The sequence below is a fragment of the Protopterus annectens genome, chromosome 8.part0 (assembly GCF_019279795.1).
Source record: "Protopterus annectens isolate FY-2018-M chromosome 8.part0, PAN1.0, whole genome shotgun sequence".
NCBI lineage: Eukaryota > Metazoa > Chordata > Ceratodontiformes > Protopteridae > Protopterus > Protopterus annectens.
In genome coordinates this window covers 1976672827-1976692579 of record NC_056741.1, presented here as the reverse complement: position 1 = coordinate 1976692579, position 19753 = coordinate 1976672827, and the positions used below count along the sequence as shown (strand labels likewise).

Here is a 19753-nt window from a genome sequence, read left to right as displayed (position 1 = left end):
CAGTAGTCGAAAGGCTAACCAACGACATTTCTGGATAATTAAACAGAGAACGGAAATATTTAGAAGCGAAAATATACCGACGATGGATAGTGCGCTGTTTAAATAAAGCACAAAACTGACAGCAAGGCACATTGTGGTCAGGGCCTAGGCAAGGAATACAGTATGAATGAAAGTCTTTATGAGGTATTTGCTTTCCACAAGTAATGCAGTTATTAACTTTTACTGACATCTGTAAAGAGCAAGAAAAAGTTTCCCCAACAGCATACTTAGCTTTAGTTGAAGACTTCGGTTCTGAAACTCGAAAACGAAAATTTCAGGAGTCAGCCGACCGGCATTTGCGAACTGCTTCTGCTTCGGGCACCGCACGGCAAGAAAGACTGATGTAATGGCATCGGCTGCATGTTCTATACCCCTGACATCATGGAAAAAGGGACAGCAACCGACGCAGGACCCGACTTTTTTTTTAATCGGGCCGACTGAGGGCTACTGCAAAGCAGATAACCCAAATGTAATGACTGCAACAGTGAAACACGAAGAACATCACATTTCAGTACTCAAGAGTTCCATATCCTGTGACACAGGAAAAGTTTCGACATCTAGTTTATCAAGGGTGTATTGTGTGCACATTATTGCTTACAGTTTTTTTAACCTTGATAGTTGCATTATTTGTGCATGTATCTCTGCTTCAGATAGGAGAAAAGGCCAGAAGGCCTCTATCTGTGACTGCACAAAGTTCCAAGACCAAGGACAATTAGATCGAGGGGAAAATAATCTGCAGTGATGCCAGATGTTTTAATGCAGCTATTCCAGTATCACCAAATGCATCTTTTTTTAGAAGGTTGTTTAAGATCACCTGTAAGTAACGTTTATTTATAAATTTGCAAAGTAGAGCTGAAATCTGAGTTTCTTAACTTCTTTAATAATTGCACATGCTTATATGTACTCTAACTTGTCTTAGATGCAAACTCAGTGTTTCTGCAAGGCCAAATATGCCATTATATATAGTTTTATTAAACATGCACTGCTAGACCGTATCACAAATTTGTTATTTTAGATAAAGCTTATCCAAGACAAACTGTTCAAAATGTTAAGAATATTTGATGTAAAAAAAAAAAAGCAAGTAATCCACAGCAAACAGGACTGTAGAATCGGACCAACTTCAATAATTGCAACGTATAAAACAATCACGTAAAAACTACACTAATTACAGTTAAGAATATTTGATGTAAAAAAAAAAAAAAAAAGTTTTCCATTTCTTAAAAAAAATTATGAATATGCAATTAAAATTACATGACATCTTTGTAGCAATCAGAAAATCTTCTGATAACATAAGCCCAATCTGTTACAATTAGCCATAAAGGTCAAAGGTTCAGACTACTTTCACACTGACAACAGTTATGAAATGATGCTTCCCTATTCGCAAATAGAAAACCTGAAATGTGGTTTATTAGAGAAAAAATGTCATCTACTTTTCTTATAATGTCAGAGTGATGGATGCTGTGCGAGCAGATGTAATCTACGAAAAAAGTTGTGGTAACTGCCCTTGGCCAATTCCATTAAAAGGAAGAACCAACTTTGCCTGGGCCAAATGGGGGTTACCATAATGACATTTGGTAATTATTTCTAAATCTTTAGGAGGTACACCAAGAATCATTAGAAAAGGGTAGAAAATGCATACAGGAACATTCCCCAACCATGGGAATAAGAGCAAGTCTATATTCCAAGCACGGGTGTAAGATGTCTTGAACAGAATTTTTACAGTCGTCTATGATGAAATGAGGTCAAGTGATCTACTTGATCACATCTAAATCAAGTCCTGGAAAACCTCAACTTGGAGCTTCCACTCGGGAGGGTCTGTTCAGGATCTGCTTTGTTTAGCACTGTAATTTGCTTTGACAGACTGTATGAGGCCTGAAGAGTCAGAGAATGTGGTACAGTCTGCTCCTAGGTGTTCAGTGTCAACCACCAAGTGGGTATGACCTTGCAACCCCTTGCATATTCAAGAACACCATCATGGTACTGTTGTCTGTGACCAGAACTTTTAAGGCATGAATCACATCCAACATCTCTTATGTTTATATGTTTGTAGGTCCTGAAGACCCTACCAGCTTTGCACTTGAACTCCCATGAACACTGCTCGCCAAGCAAAATCTAAGGAATCCATCTTGACAGATTCAACTGGGGTCTTCACAGAGAAAAGGAGTTCTGGATTCAGAGACAGTTAAACCCACCAGCAGTGCAGTTCCTGTTTCACAGATGCTAGTTTCTGGAAACCAAGGAATGATGGTGATGGGTGGAACAGTTCAAGAACGACTGAATTTTTCTCAAGTGTGGTCTTTTTAATGGTATCATAAGCATCACTGATGCCACTAGGCCAATACTTTTGAGGAACTCTCTTGTTGAGGCCACATCTAAAAGACAGAAATCCAAGAAAATGCCCTGATAAGTCAGAACTTTGCCTAATAGTAGGTAGGCCATTCTTTTTACTGTGTCTATCAAACACCCCAGGAAAACAATTCATCGAGAGAGTATAAGGAAGGACTTTTGAAGGTTCAATTTGAAGCCCATGTGAGAATGGAGGGATGCAACCCTGTCCAGGGACTCCAAGCACCTTGATACACCATCTGCACAAATTAGCAATTTGTCTAAATAAGGAACCTAGGCTTCTGCAATAGGCAACCACTGGGACCAGACACTTTGTAAGTACATGAAGTTCAGTAGATAACCCAAAGCATAATGCAGAAAACTGATTACGTAAGCCAAAAACAGAAAAATCACAAACATTTTCTGAAATTCAGAGCAATAGGAATATGAGAATAATACACATCATTGAGATGTAAAGTCATCATGAAACAGTGGTCTGGCGAGCATTTTTAATTTCAGGACTTTTACAAAGGTGTTTATAAAGGACAAATCCAGGACTGATCTCCAGGAGTGCTTGTTTTTTTTGTTACCAAAGAGTCTGGAGTAAAATCCTTTGCATTTGCTTATCAAAGACACTGGTTCTGCGACCCCTGCTTTTACCATGTGATGGAGAACTGGAGGAAACAGCTCTGTCTGATGGGTTTGGGGCAATTCCTCTGAAAAGGAGAGGACCTTCTATCCTCTGCCAAGTCCATCTTCATCAAATTCTGAGAATCCATTTGTCTGAGACTACCTGCGACCAACCTGCAGGGTTGAGAGAGGAAAGCCTGCAGAACGAAGAAGGGAAGGATGTGTATGAGGGGGAGAGGGGTACTCTGGCTCAGCACAGTCAATCCTTTACAGGGGGTTGATTCTTTTTCAGAAAAGAATCTCTGTTTGGTTTTAAATAATTATTCTCCTGCCATTTCCTTTTTGATTCCTGACTTTTGTTTGGCTGGGATTTTTGTTCTGCCCCTTGATGGAAGGCATCTCATTTGGGGAGAGAACTTGGGTACACAAAACATCCACTCATTAAATTTAACTCTATCATCCCAGTGTTTGAGAATCTGTGTAACAGACAGCTCAAACACCAATTCAGAACATAAAGGTGCATTCAAAATGTTGGCTTTTAAAATCAAAGTTGTTCTGATTATGTAACCAAGAACACAGTCTTAATACAACAGAAGAAGCAACATTTTTCAAGACTATATCTGCGTATTCAAACACACCGCTCAAAGCATGTTTCGAAACCAGAGACAAATTAGAAATAATTTCATTCATATAAGACTTCTGCTCTGCAGGTTAAGAAGGCAGCAAAATCATCTTGACTGTACACAGACTGTAAAATAATTTTCACATATAACCTTGATAATTTAACATAAAAGCTATATTACTTGAAAAAGATATCCTTTTCATCCTTTTAACTTTATAATCTAACCATTTTTCTCTATCAAGGGGCACTGATTTGGATGAAGCCAAGGACATTTTACTTGAGCATACAGCTGGGGATACTGCAGCTAAATCAACAGTCAAATGAGTAAACAGACTTGTCATAGCCAAGGAGACCCTACATTTTCTCTGAACCTTTTCAGGAAATGCTGGAATAGATACCCGTGTTCTGTGGGCAGCTTTATAAACATCTTCCAAGGCCAATAAGACAGGACATGATAGCCATACAATTAGGCATCTGTCCCGCTACATATACACTGCCTAACTTTGGGGTACTTCCTGACTGCTCCCAAGCAAAAAAAAAAAAAAAAAATCACTAAATCTAGCAATCATTTGAGGAAAAGTGGACACTTGTTTGGACTTAAACTCAGGTTCATCTTCCAAAGAATCAAAGCAACTGGACTCATTGTAAACTAGGAGATCATCATCATCATCCTCAGATTCCATGTCATTCTCTGAAACAGAAAGGTCTTTAGTCAAACTAGCACTACAGCCATGTATGGAAACGCACCACAATTTACCTCTCAGCAGAACACTCAGTCAAAAAAAACACATCAACCTTATAAGCAGCTACAATCTGATTATCAGCTGTAAGTTAATGCTTCTGTTAATTTTTCTTGTGAATTTCAGTACTAGGTAACATATATGGGATATGGGGCCAGAATATCATGTCTGGCAAGGCATATCTTACCCCGCACTACTCCTGCATGTAATGGATTTGGTTCTTCCATAATATAAACCAAAAAAGTGAGCAGAGACAACTTTATTGTCTGAACCTTACTCCAAGAGGCTTGTGGGCTTCTAAAAGTTCAAGTACTTTATTCATTGAGGATGATGCTGTGGAGAAGACTTGTAAAGAACATTGGGAAGCACTGGCTCATCGCTGCACCATGCAGTGGATACAGATCTGAGCTGAACATGACCGAGTGAAGTGGAATAAGGTAGAGAGATAGATTAAACAAATAACTAGAACTCAGATGATGTAACAAAATAAATTAATATTAAGATAAAAGATATGGAAGAGGAAATGTGGATGGCACAGCAAAGGGAAATTGGAGGGACTTGGTAGATTATAAAAGAAAGACTGTATTTTTGTGGCGGAAAAGTTATGGGCAAATTAAAAAGAAAGGAAATAATGAATCTCAAATTCAGATGGTTTCCATTTGGACAATGAATACCGCAATTCTTCCAGTAATGAGGAGATGTAAATGAAGAAGATGCATAAGAAATGGAATTATAATGAGAGGGGAAAACAGAAAAAAAAAGTTGATTTCCGTAATGGTAAACAAGGTTATGTAGCAGATGGAAGGACAGGTTCATACCAAAAAACTAATAGAAACAGTAGAACTAATATTTGTTCAGCATTTCTAAATGAAGTCATTTTTAGTGAGACTAAGATAATTAATCATTGTCCTTCCGATGTGTTTTGACATAAGAAATATTCTAATCTTCTTAAGGAACATTTACATCAAAAGAGTGGTAAATTTCAGCAATACACAGCTATCAGAATTACTTTATGACTGGGCTTAAAGATTTTTCCAAAGAATCTTCCCAGTTGGAATCATTTTCAAAACGAACTTTTTTGCTTTATTCACAAGATACATTTGAAAAAGTATTCTTTTTTTAGAAGGAAGGCTATAAAACTGACAGTGATGCAGATTCTAATGTTTCTGATATTTCTAATTTGTCTTTTACATGTGACAGTGAAACTGTCAATAGAAATTAAGACAGATCTTTTCCACGTTAAAAGTAGTTTTGTGTCTTATGCAAACAGTTTGGGTTGATATAGTCAAACATAATATTTTAGAATGTTTTAAACTGTTTAACAGTAAAACGGTGAAGTATAAGTTAACTAAATCACAATGGAAGGAATTAAAGGGACTACACAGTAATATAAATGCTGTTGTTAAACTTTCAAATAAAGGTAGTAACAGTTTTAACACAGAAGTATTATGAAATGTATTATTTTGCATCTTAACAATAAGGAAAAATAAGAGAAGACAAGGAATCAATATCTGCAAGCAAAAGCTGAGTTATAGGACTAAGTGCAGCAGTTAGACACAAATTTCCTTCTAAAACTTGAAAAATAAGCTGTTGATAGTCCTAGAATTCCTTGTTTTTATTGTTGTCCCAAACTACATGAAGATCCCAATAACCCTCCAAGTAAGGCATATAGTTTCAGGTTGTGGTAGTTTTTTGGAACAGAAGGTCACTTTTTAAATTCAACTTTATTATCATTTGTAATACAACTGCCTTATTTAAAAGGCTCTTTTGGCTTGCTTAAGGATTTATGTAGTGTGGCCTTGGCACAGTGGATGATATTGGATGTTGAAAGCCTCTAGAAAGGTATTAGACAAAGATGGTTGAGACTCTGTTTTATCACATGCAGGGGATACATCTGTTACACATTTCATTTCAGATTTGGCACATTTTAGTTTAAATAACTGCTGTCTTGTGATTGAGAATGGTATATGCAAACAAAGTATAGCTATGGGGGTGCCTTTTGCACCCAATTATCCTAAAATTTTATGGAGTATGAAAGAAGGCATATGTATAATACAGATTTTTTTTTAATCAAGTAATACAATATTACTGATATTTAGATGATTTATTTGTCAAGGAAACCTTGAAGAGTTTGATAATTTTTTAGGGAAATTTTAGATAATGATTTAGGGGTTAAATTTGTGAAGGATGTTAGTGTGGACAGAGTGAATCTTTTTTTTTAGAGGTTACCTTGCGGGACAGAATACTACAATACAAAGCCATGTGTATAAACTATATACAGCTTCAGATTACTTTCTGGATGTCACTAGTTGCAATCCAGGTCATGTACTTAAAGCCTTGCCACAAAGCGAGTTTTTAAGACATAGGAGACTATGTAGTATACTGGGTGATTTTTTTTTTATGAAGACACACGAGAATTACTGAAATTTTTAATGAACATAGTTATTCTAAGGAAAAAAGATTGTCCTATTTAAATGCAAGTGTTGAATATAGAGGTAAACTGTTAGGTATAAATAATAGTAGATTAGGTTTTAATTATATAAGAAGATAAAATTAATTTTCAAATTAATAAGGAAATGTATTTTGTATCTGAATATAGGATTTACAGTACAATTTCAGAAGGGTCTATATATTACCATATTGAATGGTAACAATATTGAACCCTCATATGAGCGAAAACGCAGGAGAACAAACTTGTTTTTTTTTTGGGTCGCGGTACAGTGAGGATTGGAATATTTGCCCTTTCCTCACTGTAGTGTGACCTTGGAATTGGAATATATATTTAGTGGGGGGGCAGCCCCCCACAATAGCAAATTCGTTCTTCTGCATTTTCGCTCATATGAGCATTCGATATTGTTACCATTCGATATGGTAATATGTACCCATTTCAGAAAATCTGATAAGCAACCACTGGACTGTATTAAGGGAAGTTCAGTTTAGGAAGCAACCTATGTTTCTTACAGGAACGGTATTAAAAGATATACTGGCACGTAGTTACTTTGCTAGATAAAAGTACAACTGGAAAACTTACTACCACATGGTACTTTTCCCTGTGGTAGTTGAAATGTTGGCAAATGTGTTTCCACCAAAGTGGAGAACATTACTGGGATGATTTTTTTTTTTTTTTTTAAACACTGGCTTTTTTTTTTTAGCTACAAATCAAAGGTGGTGGTTCCAATGTGGACTGTATTACAAAGGCAAAACTACTAAGGAATTTTAATAGCAGTTACAAGAACATAGTGACAAAAATAAAAAAAAATGTGAAATCCTATTGCTGAGTAAGTTATAAAGCAACAATGTAAATATTAATATAAGAGCAAATATATTACAGGTTGTTCTGAATTCTTAATGTGAGAAAAGAAGACAGTCCTGATGCTATTTTTCTGAAAAAGGAGGCTGAAATAATACTAAAATTCCATACGTTGAAACCCAGTGGTTTAAACAATTAACTGGATTTGAAGTCATTAGGTTTTTTAAAAAAGTGTGCTAGACTTCACTGTCAGATTTGTTAGGACCAAATCAGTGTTAAAATTAGCTCCACATACTTTCATCATATTATCTGCCATAAAATAAATGTTTAATAGCAATTTAGACTATATTTTCTTGACAGAGGGAGAGCAAATTCTCCACAGTATGTCCAAACAACTTCATTTGCATTAAAACTGTGATCCAGTGTTAAAATAAAAAACACAGCCATACATGTAGTAAATGTATAAATGCTGAACAAAATCTAGTTCTACAATATTCTCCTGTCAAAAGAAGAAAACAAAGCAGAGTAACAATAAAGTAAGGTGCGATTAATTTGCAGCTTCTGACAGCACAAACACTGCACTGTTGAGAAATACTGAAAGTTTCCTAACAAACAGTGAAAACAAGAATTTGTCAGACAGAAACCAAATAAAACACTGCTAAAAGCAGAAGTTCCAACTGGAATTACTGCAGACAGTGACAGGAATAAAATATTAAAGTTAGAAAGGAAATAACAAATCTAATAAAATGAGAGAAAATGGGTCCCCAAATTGGGCTTACCTGAGCAGTAAACCAGAAAAAATCAGCACTGGATCAGAGGACTTTCTTCTTTGGATGGCAGAAAAAAAGACTGGACGTTCACTTTGTGGCAGCTGAAGCCTTCCCTCTCAAGATATGCTCAGCCAATCGGCTGTCACAGGAAGAGATAGGAAGGGGAGTCTGAGCTTTTGAAAGCTGGCCAGAACTGGGTTACCTTGGCAGACAACCCAAAATGCCAATGAGGCAGTGGGAAAAATGATCATGACTAATACTGGCTGACAACAGTCCGGACTCTACAAGGAAATGTACCACACACAGTAATGAAAACATCATGGAAGCATTACAAGATCCCATAATACACTCAAATTACAAACAGAAAAATAAAGCAACATGTAACTTAATTAAAGCACAATCAATTAACTTATGTTAGCTTTTATGCAATTTGAAAAATATCTCCATTGAAATATTCCTAAAACGCAGTTTTATTAGTTAATTTACATGGGCCTTGCCATGCTCTCCTTCCCTCTCCCTCTCTCATCAGACAAATGGAATCCAGGATTTCTCTCATTTGTTATCACTTCTAACTTTCCACGGTCAGATCTCTGCTACGAGGGAGACTGAATTCAGGATAAGATACACTGTTCTGAACTTTCTTACCAGCTTAGAAATTCATTCTTTTAACATTTATTGGTCTTGTCAGCAGAAGCTTTTCAACAGTACATTGCGTTACTTCTCAAAGATTCCAGCTAAATGCAATACATTTTTTAAATACATATAAAAGTTGATTTAGAGAGGCAGATACAAATTAAACGGCCCCAGAAAATGGCACACTCATCAAATACATAAAAGGTGGCTTCAAGGGTAATGGGGCATTTAAAAAAAGACCATACACATACTTGAACTGAAGTGGCATTACACAGCAACTATAAAATGCATATAAAAGCTCCATTTGCATTTATTTGTCCCTCCCCCCACAGGCTGCTCCCAGGCACACTACCAGTTTACTATGACAGATGAACTGAAGTCAGCCACTGCACATGGAGGATTCTATTTTTTGGGGAGTAAGCTCTCTCAATAACCTTGTATACCACTAGCAGTTTTTGCTCCAATATTCACCTTCTCTTAAAAGTTTCCTCTCCAGGGACACAATCAAAAACATGTTGCTTTAACACATGGTAGGGATTTCACCCCCATGAGAAAAATATGGTAACCAGAGTTGTACTTGAACATACATTACACATTTCTTACCAGTTCACACTCTCCACTACAGGGCTGGACAGAGAGAATATCCTGGATCCAACCTGGAGTAGAGTATTCCATGTAATAAATATGGTATCCAGAGTTGTACTTCAACATACATTACACATTTCTTACCAGTTCACACTCTCCACTACAGGGCTGGACAGAGAGAATATCCTGGATCCAACCTGGAGTAGAGTATTCCATGTAATAAATATGGTATCCAGAGTTGTACTTGAACATACATTACACATTTCTTACCAGTTCACACTCTCCACTATAGGGCTGGACAGAGAGAATATCCTGGATCCAACCTGGAGTAGAGGATTCCATGTAATAAATATCATACACGTACTCATCATCTTGCTCTCTGTGTTCAGACCCTTGACCTGATTTACTCAAAACCAGCTTTTCCCTGATCATCTTCACAGAATTGCACAATATTTCATCTGGATCGACAGACAGAGTCTGGAAAAGAAGTGCAACAAGAAAGGTCAGATGGATACTTGCTGTCCCCGCCCCATTTATTTTCAACATTTTACTTAATATGGTTTCTAATTTATTTTCCTTTTAGTACATAGGATGTATATCAATTACAATGTATACATAAAACTCTTGATATAGCACACTTCATAATCTATTAAAAATAAAAATATATATAACTGTTTTCTTTATGAATTGTTAGAAAAGCGATTACAAAATGGCACAACATTCTGGCAAACACAAATTTGAAAGTTCAACTTTATTAAACTGCAGATAAATAAATATTTACGTGCCACTTGGATTAGAGGTGAACAGTCGCTATAAAGACCTCTATAAAAAACAGGAGAAAGGTGCACTTCATAAACATTTTTTTTAGTTAATTTGCCACCATAACCCAATTCTGTAGAATTCTAATCTAAAATCCAGACATTTTAAAACCCAAGTACACACTTCTGAGTGTTAGAGACAGTTGGGATATATATCTATATATCTGCTTCATGTTAAATGTTGTGAATGCTAACTATACCACTGTATTCTCGGAAGTAAAGATAGATACATGCAAGCTCAAACTGCTGAAGTGGCAGTTCCTTTGGTTTCACCAAGTGATCTTTTTAGCGGAAACCTGAGCAGCATAGTAAAGCAATAAAAATGGGTTCTCTGACTGAGCAGCAGGGAGGGATGGGCAGTACATGGGCATCTCCAGACAACAATCCTGAATGGGAGGACAGAGACACTGCCAAAAGAGGCTTGGTCAGTGGGGCTAGGCTGAGCTGCAGTGGACATGGAGCAGTACACTGTGATCTCACACTGCAAGCCCTCCTAGAATTGTACCATGTTGTCACAAAAGGGAAGGGAGAAAAACAGATTAGGCCAAAGTATGACCTACCCAAACAGAAGCACAGATATGCTGAGCCCCATTGCCTACAGTCAGTCAGTGACTGACCCCAGCGATTACTAGAATAAGTCCAGGAGGGCATGGCACAGCTGGCTGACTGGGCATGACTGCCAGTCCATTAATAAAAAAAAAAGTTTCTACATGACTAAACAGCCAGCAGCATCATAAACAGCCAATTCAATCTGAGATATATATATATAATTAGAGTCAAAATACAGACCAAATGATGCAGTTAGCATGGCTACACAATACATATTAAGTTATTAGTCAGTGTAATCAGTGCTCTATCTAATTTAACAAAAACAAATAAAAATAAATATACAATAAAGACAACATTACACATAACTGCATTATCTTTTATCCAAGACTTGAAGAGGTGTAGAACTGTGAGGAACTAGCTAACTTATTTTAATTATTTCAATTCTGATTAAATATTTAAGCGAACTGGTGACCTGTGTGGTGATACTACTTTGTAGTTTTCTGCGCTGTCCCATCTTATTGAATTTTTTAATTTGTTCTAGGACCTTGGTTATTCTGCACTTCTACTTACACAAGTAGAACTACTTGTAAAAGCTATCTGTTTGCATTTTAAACCCTGCTGGGCCAAAGACTTGTAGTTTAATTCACAGTTGTGATAGAATTGCATACTACTAGATTTGAGACAATCATTTACTACTGCATTTTTTCCATAAACAGTGTTACTGGTAAATGTCTGCATTGTCTGGTGCCTTAAACTGTAGTACACGTTCAACAGTGAAATGATGGACTCTGCTCCAGTTTGTGCTTCAATGCTTTTATATTATCATTTACCTGCTTGCATTCTATATTTACCCCATTCCCCACTAATATATTAAGCTAAAAAAAAGTTTTTGAAAGAACTTCAATATTTCCTTTTTTATTTTGTTTTATAATAGGGCCGAGTCTCTGGCCTCCACCCATTATGATTATCAGACTTCTTAACCCCCCCCCTTTCACTGTTACTTACTGCAACTTAAGCTATTTGTGTACTCTTACCCATGATAGTGAGTGCTCATCCAGCAAACTAGTATTGTTCTTGAGTAAACCTTTACTGCATACTGTCTCATGCTCATTTCCTTGCACTCAGCAAAGCTTGCAGTTCTAGCCTGTATTCCAGAAATATTTTATCCGTGTGAAGGCTGCCAGCCCAGCTAGATAGAATTTTGTAAATAATTCTATGTCATTTGTGAATAGTAATATGATTTGTATGCTTGCCTTATAAATGTAAGAAAACTGTATGTTCTGTACTGAGCTTCAAGATTGCAACCACAGTGCACCCTGCTGGAAAAGAGCAGAAATGTGTATAATCTACATGCCTATCCAAATGTATGTGTTGATGGTAAAGGCTGGACTATACAGAGTTAACTTACAAACTCAAGAAAATAAGTATAACTTGTTTATGATTCTGTTTCAGCTCAAAGCAGACAAATGTCTAGAGTTGTAGGCTTTCCTATGTCTGGAAAAGAGGTAAATTACAGGTTTCCAAGTAATTGTTTTGCAACTTCCAGTTTCAGGCAAGCTTCTAAAGAGATAAGTGTCAGCTTCTAAGAGAGAAGTATTTTTCACAGAAACATGTTAAATTCTGTTGGTATCTGTTTAGCCTGGGGACTAGATGCAGGTGTCATACAGTGATGTCATCTAGCTAACCCAGCAGTAACGTGTATTGTTAACTTAAGAACTATCAAAGAGAGAAATTCTGGGCATTTTGTATTTTGTTCTGGACCTGTAAACATCTCTTCAGCACTTGTCATCTATATCCGCCTGGCTCTGTAAGTATGACTTAGGGCATAGTATTTCTTAGAGCTAGAGAGGAATATAGCAAGAGTAGTCTAGATGTTTTCTGTATTTATGTGAGACTGTTCTGCAATAAAATATTTCCTCTGATTCTGAACTCTGTTGTCACTGTGTTGAGTTAATGAGCATTGCCTTGTGCTTTTAATATATTATTAAATATATTTAAACCTTTTAATTGTGGCTGGTTTTGTGTAGAGATATTTAAGCTCGTAGAGTACTTGCATGTATTTGGTGATACCGTACAAGCCACTCTTGAATAGCCTTAAAAGTTCTGGTCACACTTACCATTTGGATAATAGTAACATCACGCAGTAGACTGGGCACCCTTTGGGAAGGGCCTTAGTAGCTGATAATGGTGGTTGGTGGCAGGTTCTACTACCGTATGGTCTGGGCAGAAGGAGGCATAACTAGAGAACCTGTGCCAGCCTTCCCCAGGAGTGTCTGTGTATTTGTATATAAATCAAATCTCACTGTGTGTGTGTGTGTGTGTGTGTGTGTGTGTGTGTGTGTGTGTGTGTGTGTGTGTGTGTGTGTGTGTGTGTGTGTGTGTGTGTGTGTGTGTGTGTGTGTGTGTTAGCTACTTGGGCAGAGACACAAAGCACTGGTTGGACAGAGAGGGTGCTGGAGGTTTTAGCTTGACCACTCAGCTGAGATCTTAACCCTAATAGCTGTGCCAATGGGGCGTCTTACCTGGGATCTGGAGAGAGGGGGAGAAAACAGCCCCAGACTGACTGTGATCTCTGTGTGCTCTTATGGGAAACTGTACTTTACTGTGTATGCACCTGTCATCCTCCCAATGTGCACGTCCTTCACTGGTGTTAGTGGTGAGGACTGAGGCTCCTTGATTACTGGGCCAGTGCATGGGTGTCACAACCTGTATCCAGTGCCATCCAGGAAAAGTTAAGTAGCTCTAAATGCTAAATTGCACTTGAGTTATTTTCAATAATTACTTTTGTTTCCTGCTTGTGTGTGCACATTTCATTGAATTTTTTGTAACCAAAGCAAAAAATGTACTTCCTCTCAATGGTACTGTCTTGAAATTACCTTCAGCAAGGGATTTCCAGCTAGTTAATCAGTTTGTGTTAGCATTGCACTTGTGGGTCTCTTCTACCATGTTTTTACATCAAAAGGACTGGGTTTATTCATCTTGTGGCATGAGAGAGTTTTTGCCTGGTTGATCCGAGTTGGGAAATGCACAAAAGGACTCGTAGTGTAGTCATTTTGTTGGCCATATGGCTCAAAATAGTTTTCGTTTTTTCTGTGCTGCCATAAATTTTGCATGTTTACGTGGGTTAGCAATGCCCTGTACAGTAGCAAACACCTAGAAAGCAAATTTTCTCTGCACAATTTATAAAACTGTAAAATACAGAGCAGTAATACAGCACAAACAGTTTTTGCACCAACAAGCTTAGCAGCTAGTTGGGCACCAAATGGCAATACCTACAGATTTTAATAGTATTTATTATCGTGTACACTTTAAAGTTAGTTGAATTTAGTACTGTTTAGCTTAATTTGCCCCAATAAAGCACCCTTATTAGTCTGCACAAACAAAGCACCCTTAATAGTCTTACAACCCCAATACAACACCACCTTTTAGTTCACAAATCAAAAGTAGTAGACATTATGGATATGCAATTTTCAACTTCTCTGTAACCAGCTTGGTGGATATAGGCATCTTGAGACAATGTAGTAATTATCTCATGTTTACTGACAATCACTGAATCCTTAAAGAATCAGTCACAGTATGTGAGAGGGTTAATTATACAATGACACTGGAGGCTAAACTCTTGCATATTATGTCCACATTAGGTTGTCCAAACCACACACACAACACACACATTGACTAACATATGCTGAGACACTTAAAAACAGTCTTCCTAAACAATGATCACCTAGACCACCCATGCCTCAGCAAACCCAAAAGTAATCAGAAAAGACAACATCTAACACCAAATATACTGTCACTCTCAGTGGTGCCCCAAACAATAAACCCCTAAGGCAAGCAAACATATTTCCCAGGACTCTCATCATAGGGGGCTCTATTGTAAGATACACTGATGCTCCTCTAACCAAGTTGAACAAGAAGATAACTGTTAATCTGGAGTCAGGATCTGCCAAATCAAGCATGCACTCAAATCAGGTACCAGTAAGATTCCATCACAGTTCATGTGGGTGCAAATAACCTTAAATGTACCTCTCTGGACTACAAGAAGAGAGGCATTATGGAGCTTTTAGACCATGTCTCCAGCTGGTATTAGCGTGGCACTGAGCAGTAATTTTACCATTACTGAGGATGATGACACAATACAAGCAAAAAATGATTAACAACTAGCTGTTTTTCTGATATCATTTTAAGGGATCCAGTACTGGTCAGCGTGGGAGAACATGGTCAACAGACCACATTATGTTCATAGGTAAGTACTAGGCTATCAGCCCAAAGGCATTTATAAGTCTAGCCAGAATGTGTTGGCTTTCGCCACCCCCTTAGATTAGTTTCCTGTGCCTCTGTCCAGCAGAGCCACTGAAGTGATCCCCGGGGTAAACTTTCCGTTTCCCATCCACTCATCAAGGTTTCTTTTGAAGAGTGTCAGCAAAGAACTCTGCCTAATGTAGATTGGAATCTTGTTCCAAAGCATGGGAAGTTTCTGGGACAGGAATCTATCCCTCCAGCACGTCCTATTTATTGTTGTGGTGAGGTTTAGATCCCTAGAGAGTGTGGCTCGAGGGATAAGGTTTTCTTTAGGTGGAGCATCTGCATCCATTCTGGGTTGGACATGGCCTTGTATGTCAGGCAGAGATCACCTCTGAGTAGGCGGTATGCAACAGAGTACAGCTGGAATTTCTTCAGTCGAGCTGCATAGGGCATCTGTCTGAGGCCAGTGATCCTCTTGGTGAGGTACTTCTGTGGTCTTTCCAGCTGTTGCAGGTGTCTTGTAAGGTACATCCCAAATGGGGGATTGTACTCTATGATGGGTCTGATGAGTAGAGGGGCACAATGACCTCTTTTGATCTGGATGCGAACCCTTTTGTAATTAGGTGGGCCATGTAGAAGGATTTTCTAAACACTTTGGCAATGTGATTATCAAAGGTGAGATTACTATCTACTTGGGTCCCCAGATCCCTTATTACGTCTTCCGTATTTAGGGGACTACCAACTATGTGGTAGTTTGTGGGTACTTTGTTTTTTCCAAAGGGGATGACTATGCACTTTTTGGCATTTAGCTTGAGGCCATGATTTTGACACCAGGTATCCATCTCAGTGAGACCCTTTTGGAGGATTTCTGTGTCAGCCGGTGAGTCAATTATAGCTCCTAGTTTGCAGTCGTCTGCAAACTTGGTCAGCCATAGTTCTCCTGTGCTTGCCTGTACCTCTGAGATGTATATGCCGAACAGGAGGGGTCCAAGGACTGAGCCCTGGGGAACGCCACTTGTAACCGGTTTAGAGTCGGACCTAGCTCCCGCAACTCTCACCATGTGGGTTCTGTCCGTGAGCCAGTTGGCAACCCATCTTGAGACGTAGGGGTTTATGTTCAGACTGGTGAGCTTGTCTATAATACCAGAATGGGGAATGGTGTTGAAGGCCTTTGCGAGGTCTAGGTAGGCTGTGTGTACCACCTTTCCCTCGTCTATAGCCTTGGTAACTGTCTCAAAGAAGACCACCAGGTTTAGGAGGCATGATCTGCCCTTAACTGGGTAGGGTCCAGTGTTTGGAGATTCCCAATGTCTCTGTTAATGAGTTCCATGATGATGCGCCTTGCAGACCAAGCTAGTCAGGCTTATAGGGCAATAGTTCCCGGGGTCTGCTGTGGCTCCACCTTTGTGGAGCGGAATAACCGTTGCTGTGCGCCACTCTATGGGTACGTATCCTGTGGAGAGGCTGAGTTTGAACAGTGTGTTTAGGTGAGGGGTTAGTTCGTCTTTGAGCTTGTGTAGGACGCACCCTGGGACACTGTCTGGTCCCATTGATGGGGCATTTCTGGCTTTGGAGAGTGCTGTTTTAACCTGAGCGTCTGTGATTTCAGGGACTCGACATTCTTCTGGTATGGTTATGGGCCCTTTTGGGGGTGAGAGGGGGGTGAAGTTTGCACTGAACCTGTCTGCCAGGATGTTGGCGATATCTGTCGGTTCAGTGTATTTTGTGCCATTCTGCAATAACTCAGAGCAGATCTGAGCATTGTCACTTAGATTCTTGACATAGCTAAAGAATGCCTTGTGGTTATCTTTGGGGTCCTTGGCAATTTTTCTTTCGAAGTTCGCCTTGGATAATTTTATGAGGGATCGTAGTTTCTTGCCGATACTGATCAGGGATGTATTCCCTTCTTGAAATTTTACTCTTTTCTGTACTAGTTTCCTCCTTCTATTGTACAGCTTGTTTATGGCAGGAGTCCACCAGACTGGTTTCCTTTTCTTGGAGGAGCGAGTCTTGGTTTTGCTTGGGATGGCATGATCCATGCATTCTTGTGGGTGCCTGTAGAATGAATTAGTAAAGGATTTTGCAGCTTGGACAGCGTTATTCTTCAGCATGGGGGCTTTGTAACTTTCCACCTCAGCCTTAAGTAATGTGAAGTTTGCTTTTGAAAAGTTTTTCACGGTGGTTTCCTTGTCCGGGGGTGGGGGCGGAATGTGGATATCCAAAGTGATTTGTTTATGGTCAGATCTAACCAGCGAGGGATTGACCTCCAGTGTGGAACACCGGTCGCCCATGTTGGTGACTACCAGGTCCAATATGTTGTCACCTCTGGTGGGAGTGTTGACCATTTGAACCAGGGCATTTGAGTTTATAAATTCTAAGAAATATTGGGCAAGGTTGTTAGTACCGAGTAATTCTCCCAGTTAATGTTTGGGTAATTGAAAACACCCATATTAGGGTGTTTGGTAGGACCTTTATGTTTCCCAGTGTTTCCAGAAATGTGGAATGGGGTTCTTTGAACATGATGGGTGATCTGTAGCAAGCTACAATTTGAATTGCAGTTTTGCCCGTTGTTAGTTGCATGTGGATAATCTCTGAAGCATCATGCTGTGCCACTAACCTGGAGGTATGGGTGTCCTTGATGAATATGGATACGCCCCCAACTTTTGTATTTCGGTTCAGGTTCTGTGGCCGAAATATATGGTAAGAGCTGTAGCCTGGTAGTGCTGGGGTGCTCTCTGGAGCCTTAAACCAGGTTTCTGTTACTGCACATATATCAATTTTCTCCTTATTGAGGAGTGCCTCAAGTTCGTGCATTTTGAGGTTTAGACTTCTGGCATTGAGTAGCATTACCCTCAGTTTTTTGTTACTTGTGCTATTTACAGTGGTGGGTTTGTCTTTTGAGCCTTGCCTAAAAAAGGCACTATGGGGGTGGCAAGAGCCTTGGTCAGACTTTGAAAGCCTAAGGGTGACAGGTACAAGCAGTCTCTAGCGAAGCAGCGTGGCTTGTCGAGCATGTCATCCCAGGATGACAAGACACTGGATCCCCTCTGAATGACACCAGAAACTTAGCCAATTGTTGAAATCGAGATTTTTTTATTTGTACCGTGGTATCATTCTTGGTGAGGGCAGGATGCTACTCAGGGTCAGGGTCATACCGGCCTGGGCTACGTGATCAGAGAGCTCTTCCATGTCTCTTTTCATGTAGTCCACAGAGGTAAGGCTCAGGTCATTCACACCAACATGGACAATGACAGAGTCATATTTGTACTTGTTTTGGAGTAACCTGAGTGTTTGTGTTATGTGGCGGATCCTGGCACCCGACAGGCAGCTAACAGTAACCTTCTCCTTATTCAGCCTAGTGAGTGGGACGTCAGTGTGCCTGACTATACAGTCACCTATTGCTAGTATGTTGGGTATGTTATTTTGCCTTAAGGGCTGTGACTGCATGGCACACTGGTTTTGTGAAGTATGTGTTTCATGGTTTGTGTTGGGGGGGTGGAGGTTGCTTGGATGCTTGCTTTGGAGGTCACTGTTGCTTTTGCAGATTTTTATTTAGAGCCTTGTCAAGGATGGTCTGTACCTTTCCCCTCAGGGCTTTCAAATACTAACGATTTGTCTAGCCCCGAAATGCCATTTTTAGGCAATGCCAAATAGGCAAACTTATCAACAAAGCAAAATCAACTCAACAGGACATCAAGGTGTTACTGCACAATGCCAGGAGCCTAAATAAAAAAACTACACTCCCTCCCAACCCTCTTTCACATACAACAATATACATATCTGTGCAGTTACCGAGACAGGGCTTAAAGTAGCAGCGAATAACCCCAGAAGTACAAGCTTTTAGTGCCTTCCACATGTTTAGACAAGCAGCTGCACAGACAAGGGCTAAAGCTGGAGATGTCTCAATATACATAAATAACAAGCATATTTATAGGGTGGTCAAACAGGATGACACACACTAGTTCCCCCATGTGCAGATCACCATACTCAAAATCCCATGCCATATCCTAACCAGCTACTGGTCACCCTCCATGTCCCAAGAAGCCCACAATGTGCACTTGGAACTGCCGAAGACAGACACTTACCATTCAAACCAACACACTACTTATGGGAGACTTAATTACCCCTCTATAGACTGGGAATCCTACATAGTTTCAAATCTATAGGCACAGAGATTCCTGGACTTCATAAATACAAACATCCTTGATCAAACAGTGAATATGCCCACTACAGGCTCCAAAATACTGGACCTCATGCTCACAAGGGGGAGAATACTGCACACACCCCCTCCATATGTCTCATCCACCCTAGTAAGATCAGCACAAAAAGTTGTCACCTTTAAAAACAAAATATCCCAGGATGCCTCCTGTATAGTCTAAAATACAACTTATCAGGATCCCTGAAGTCATCAACTATCGTCTTAAAACAGGCTTTGTGCCAAGTGAATAGAGGACTGTGACGATCACCACCCTTCATAAGGGAAGACCTTCAACAAATTCTGGAAACTACAAACCTATTAGTATGACAATTCTTTCAATGGCTTTGCA

The 19753-nt window shown here is 39.2% G+C and overlaps 1 protein-coding gene across 1 annotated transcript in view; it reads right to left on the bottom strand.

The window, feature by feature from the left end:
- Positions 1–19753, bottom strand: part of SLC7A6OS (solute carrier family 7 member 6 opposite strand) — a 481086-nt gene that overhangs the window by 282677 nt on the left and 178656 nt on the right. Inside the window, exon 3 of the mRNA XM_044081518.1 lies at positions 9865–10071. Coding sequence (XP_043937453.1) covers positions 9865–10071 — 207 coding nt within the window. The remainder of the gene's footprint in view (positions 1–9864; positions 10072–19753) is intronic.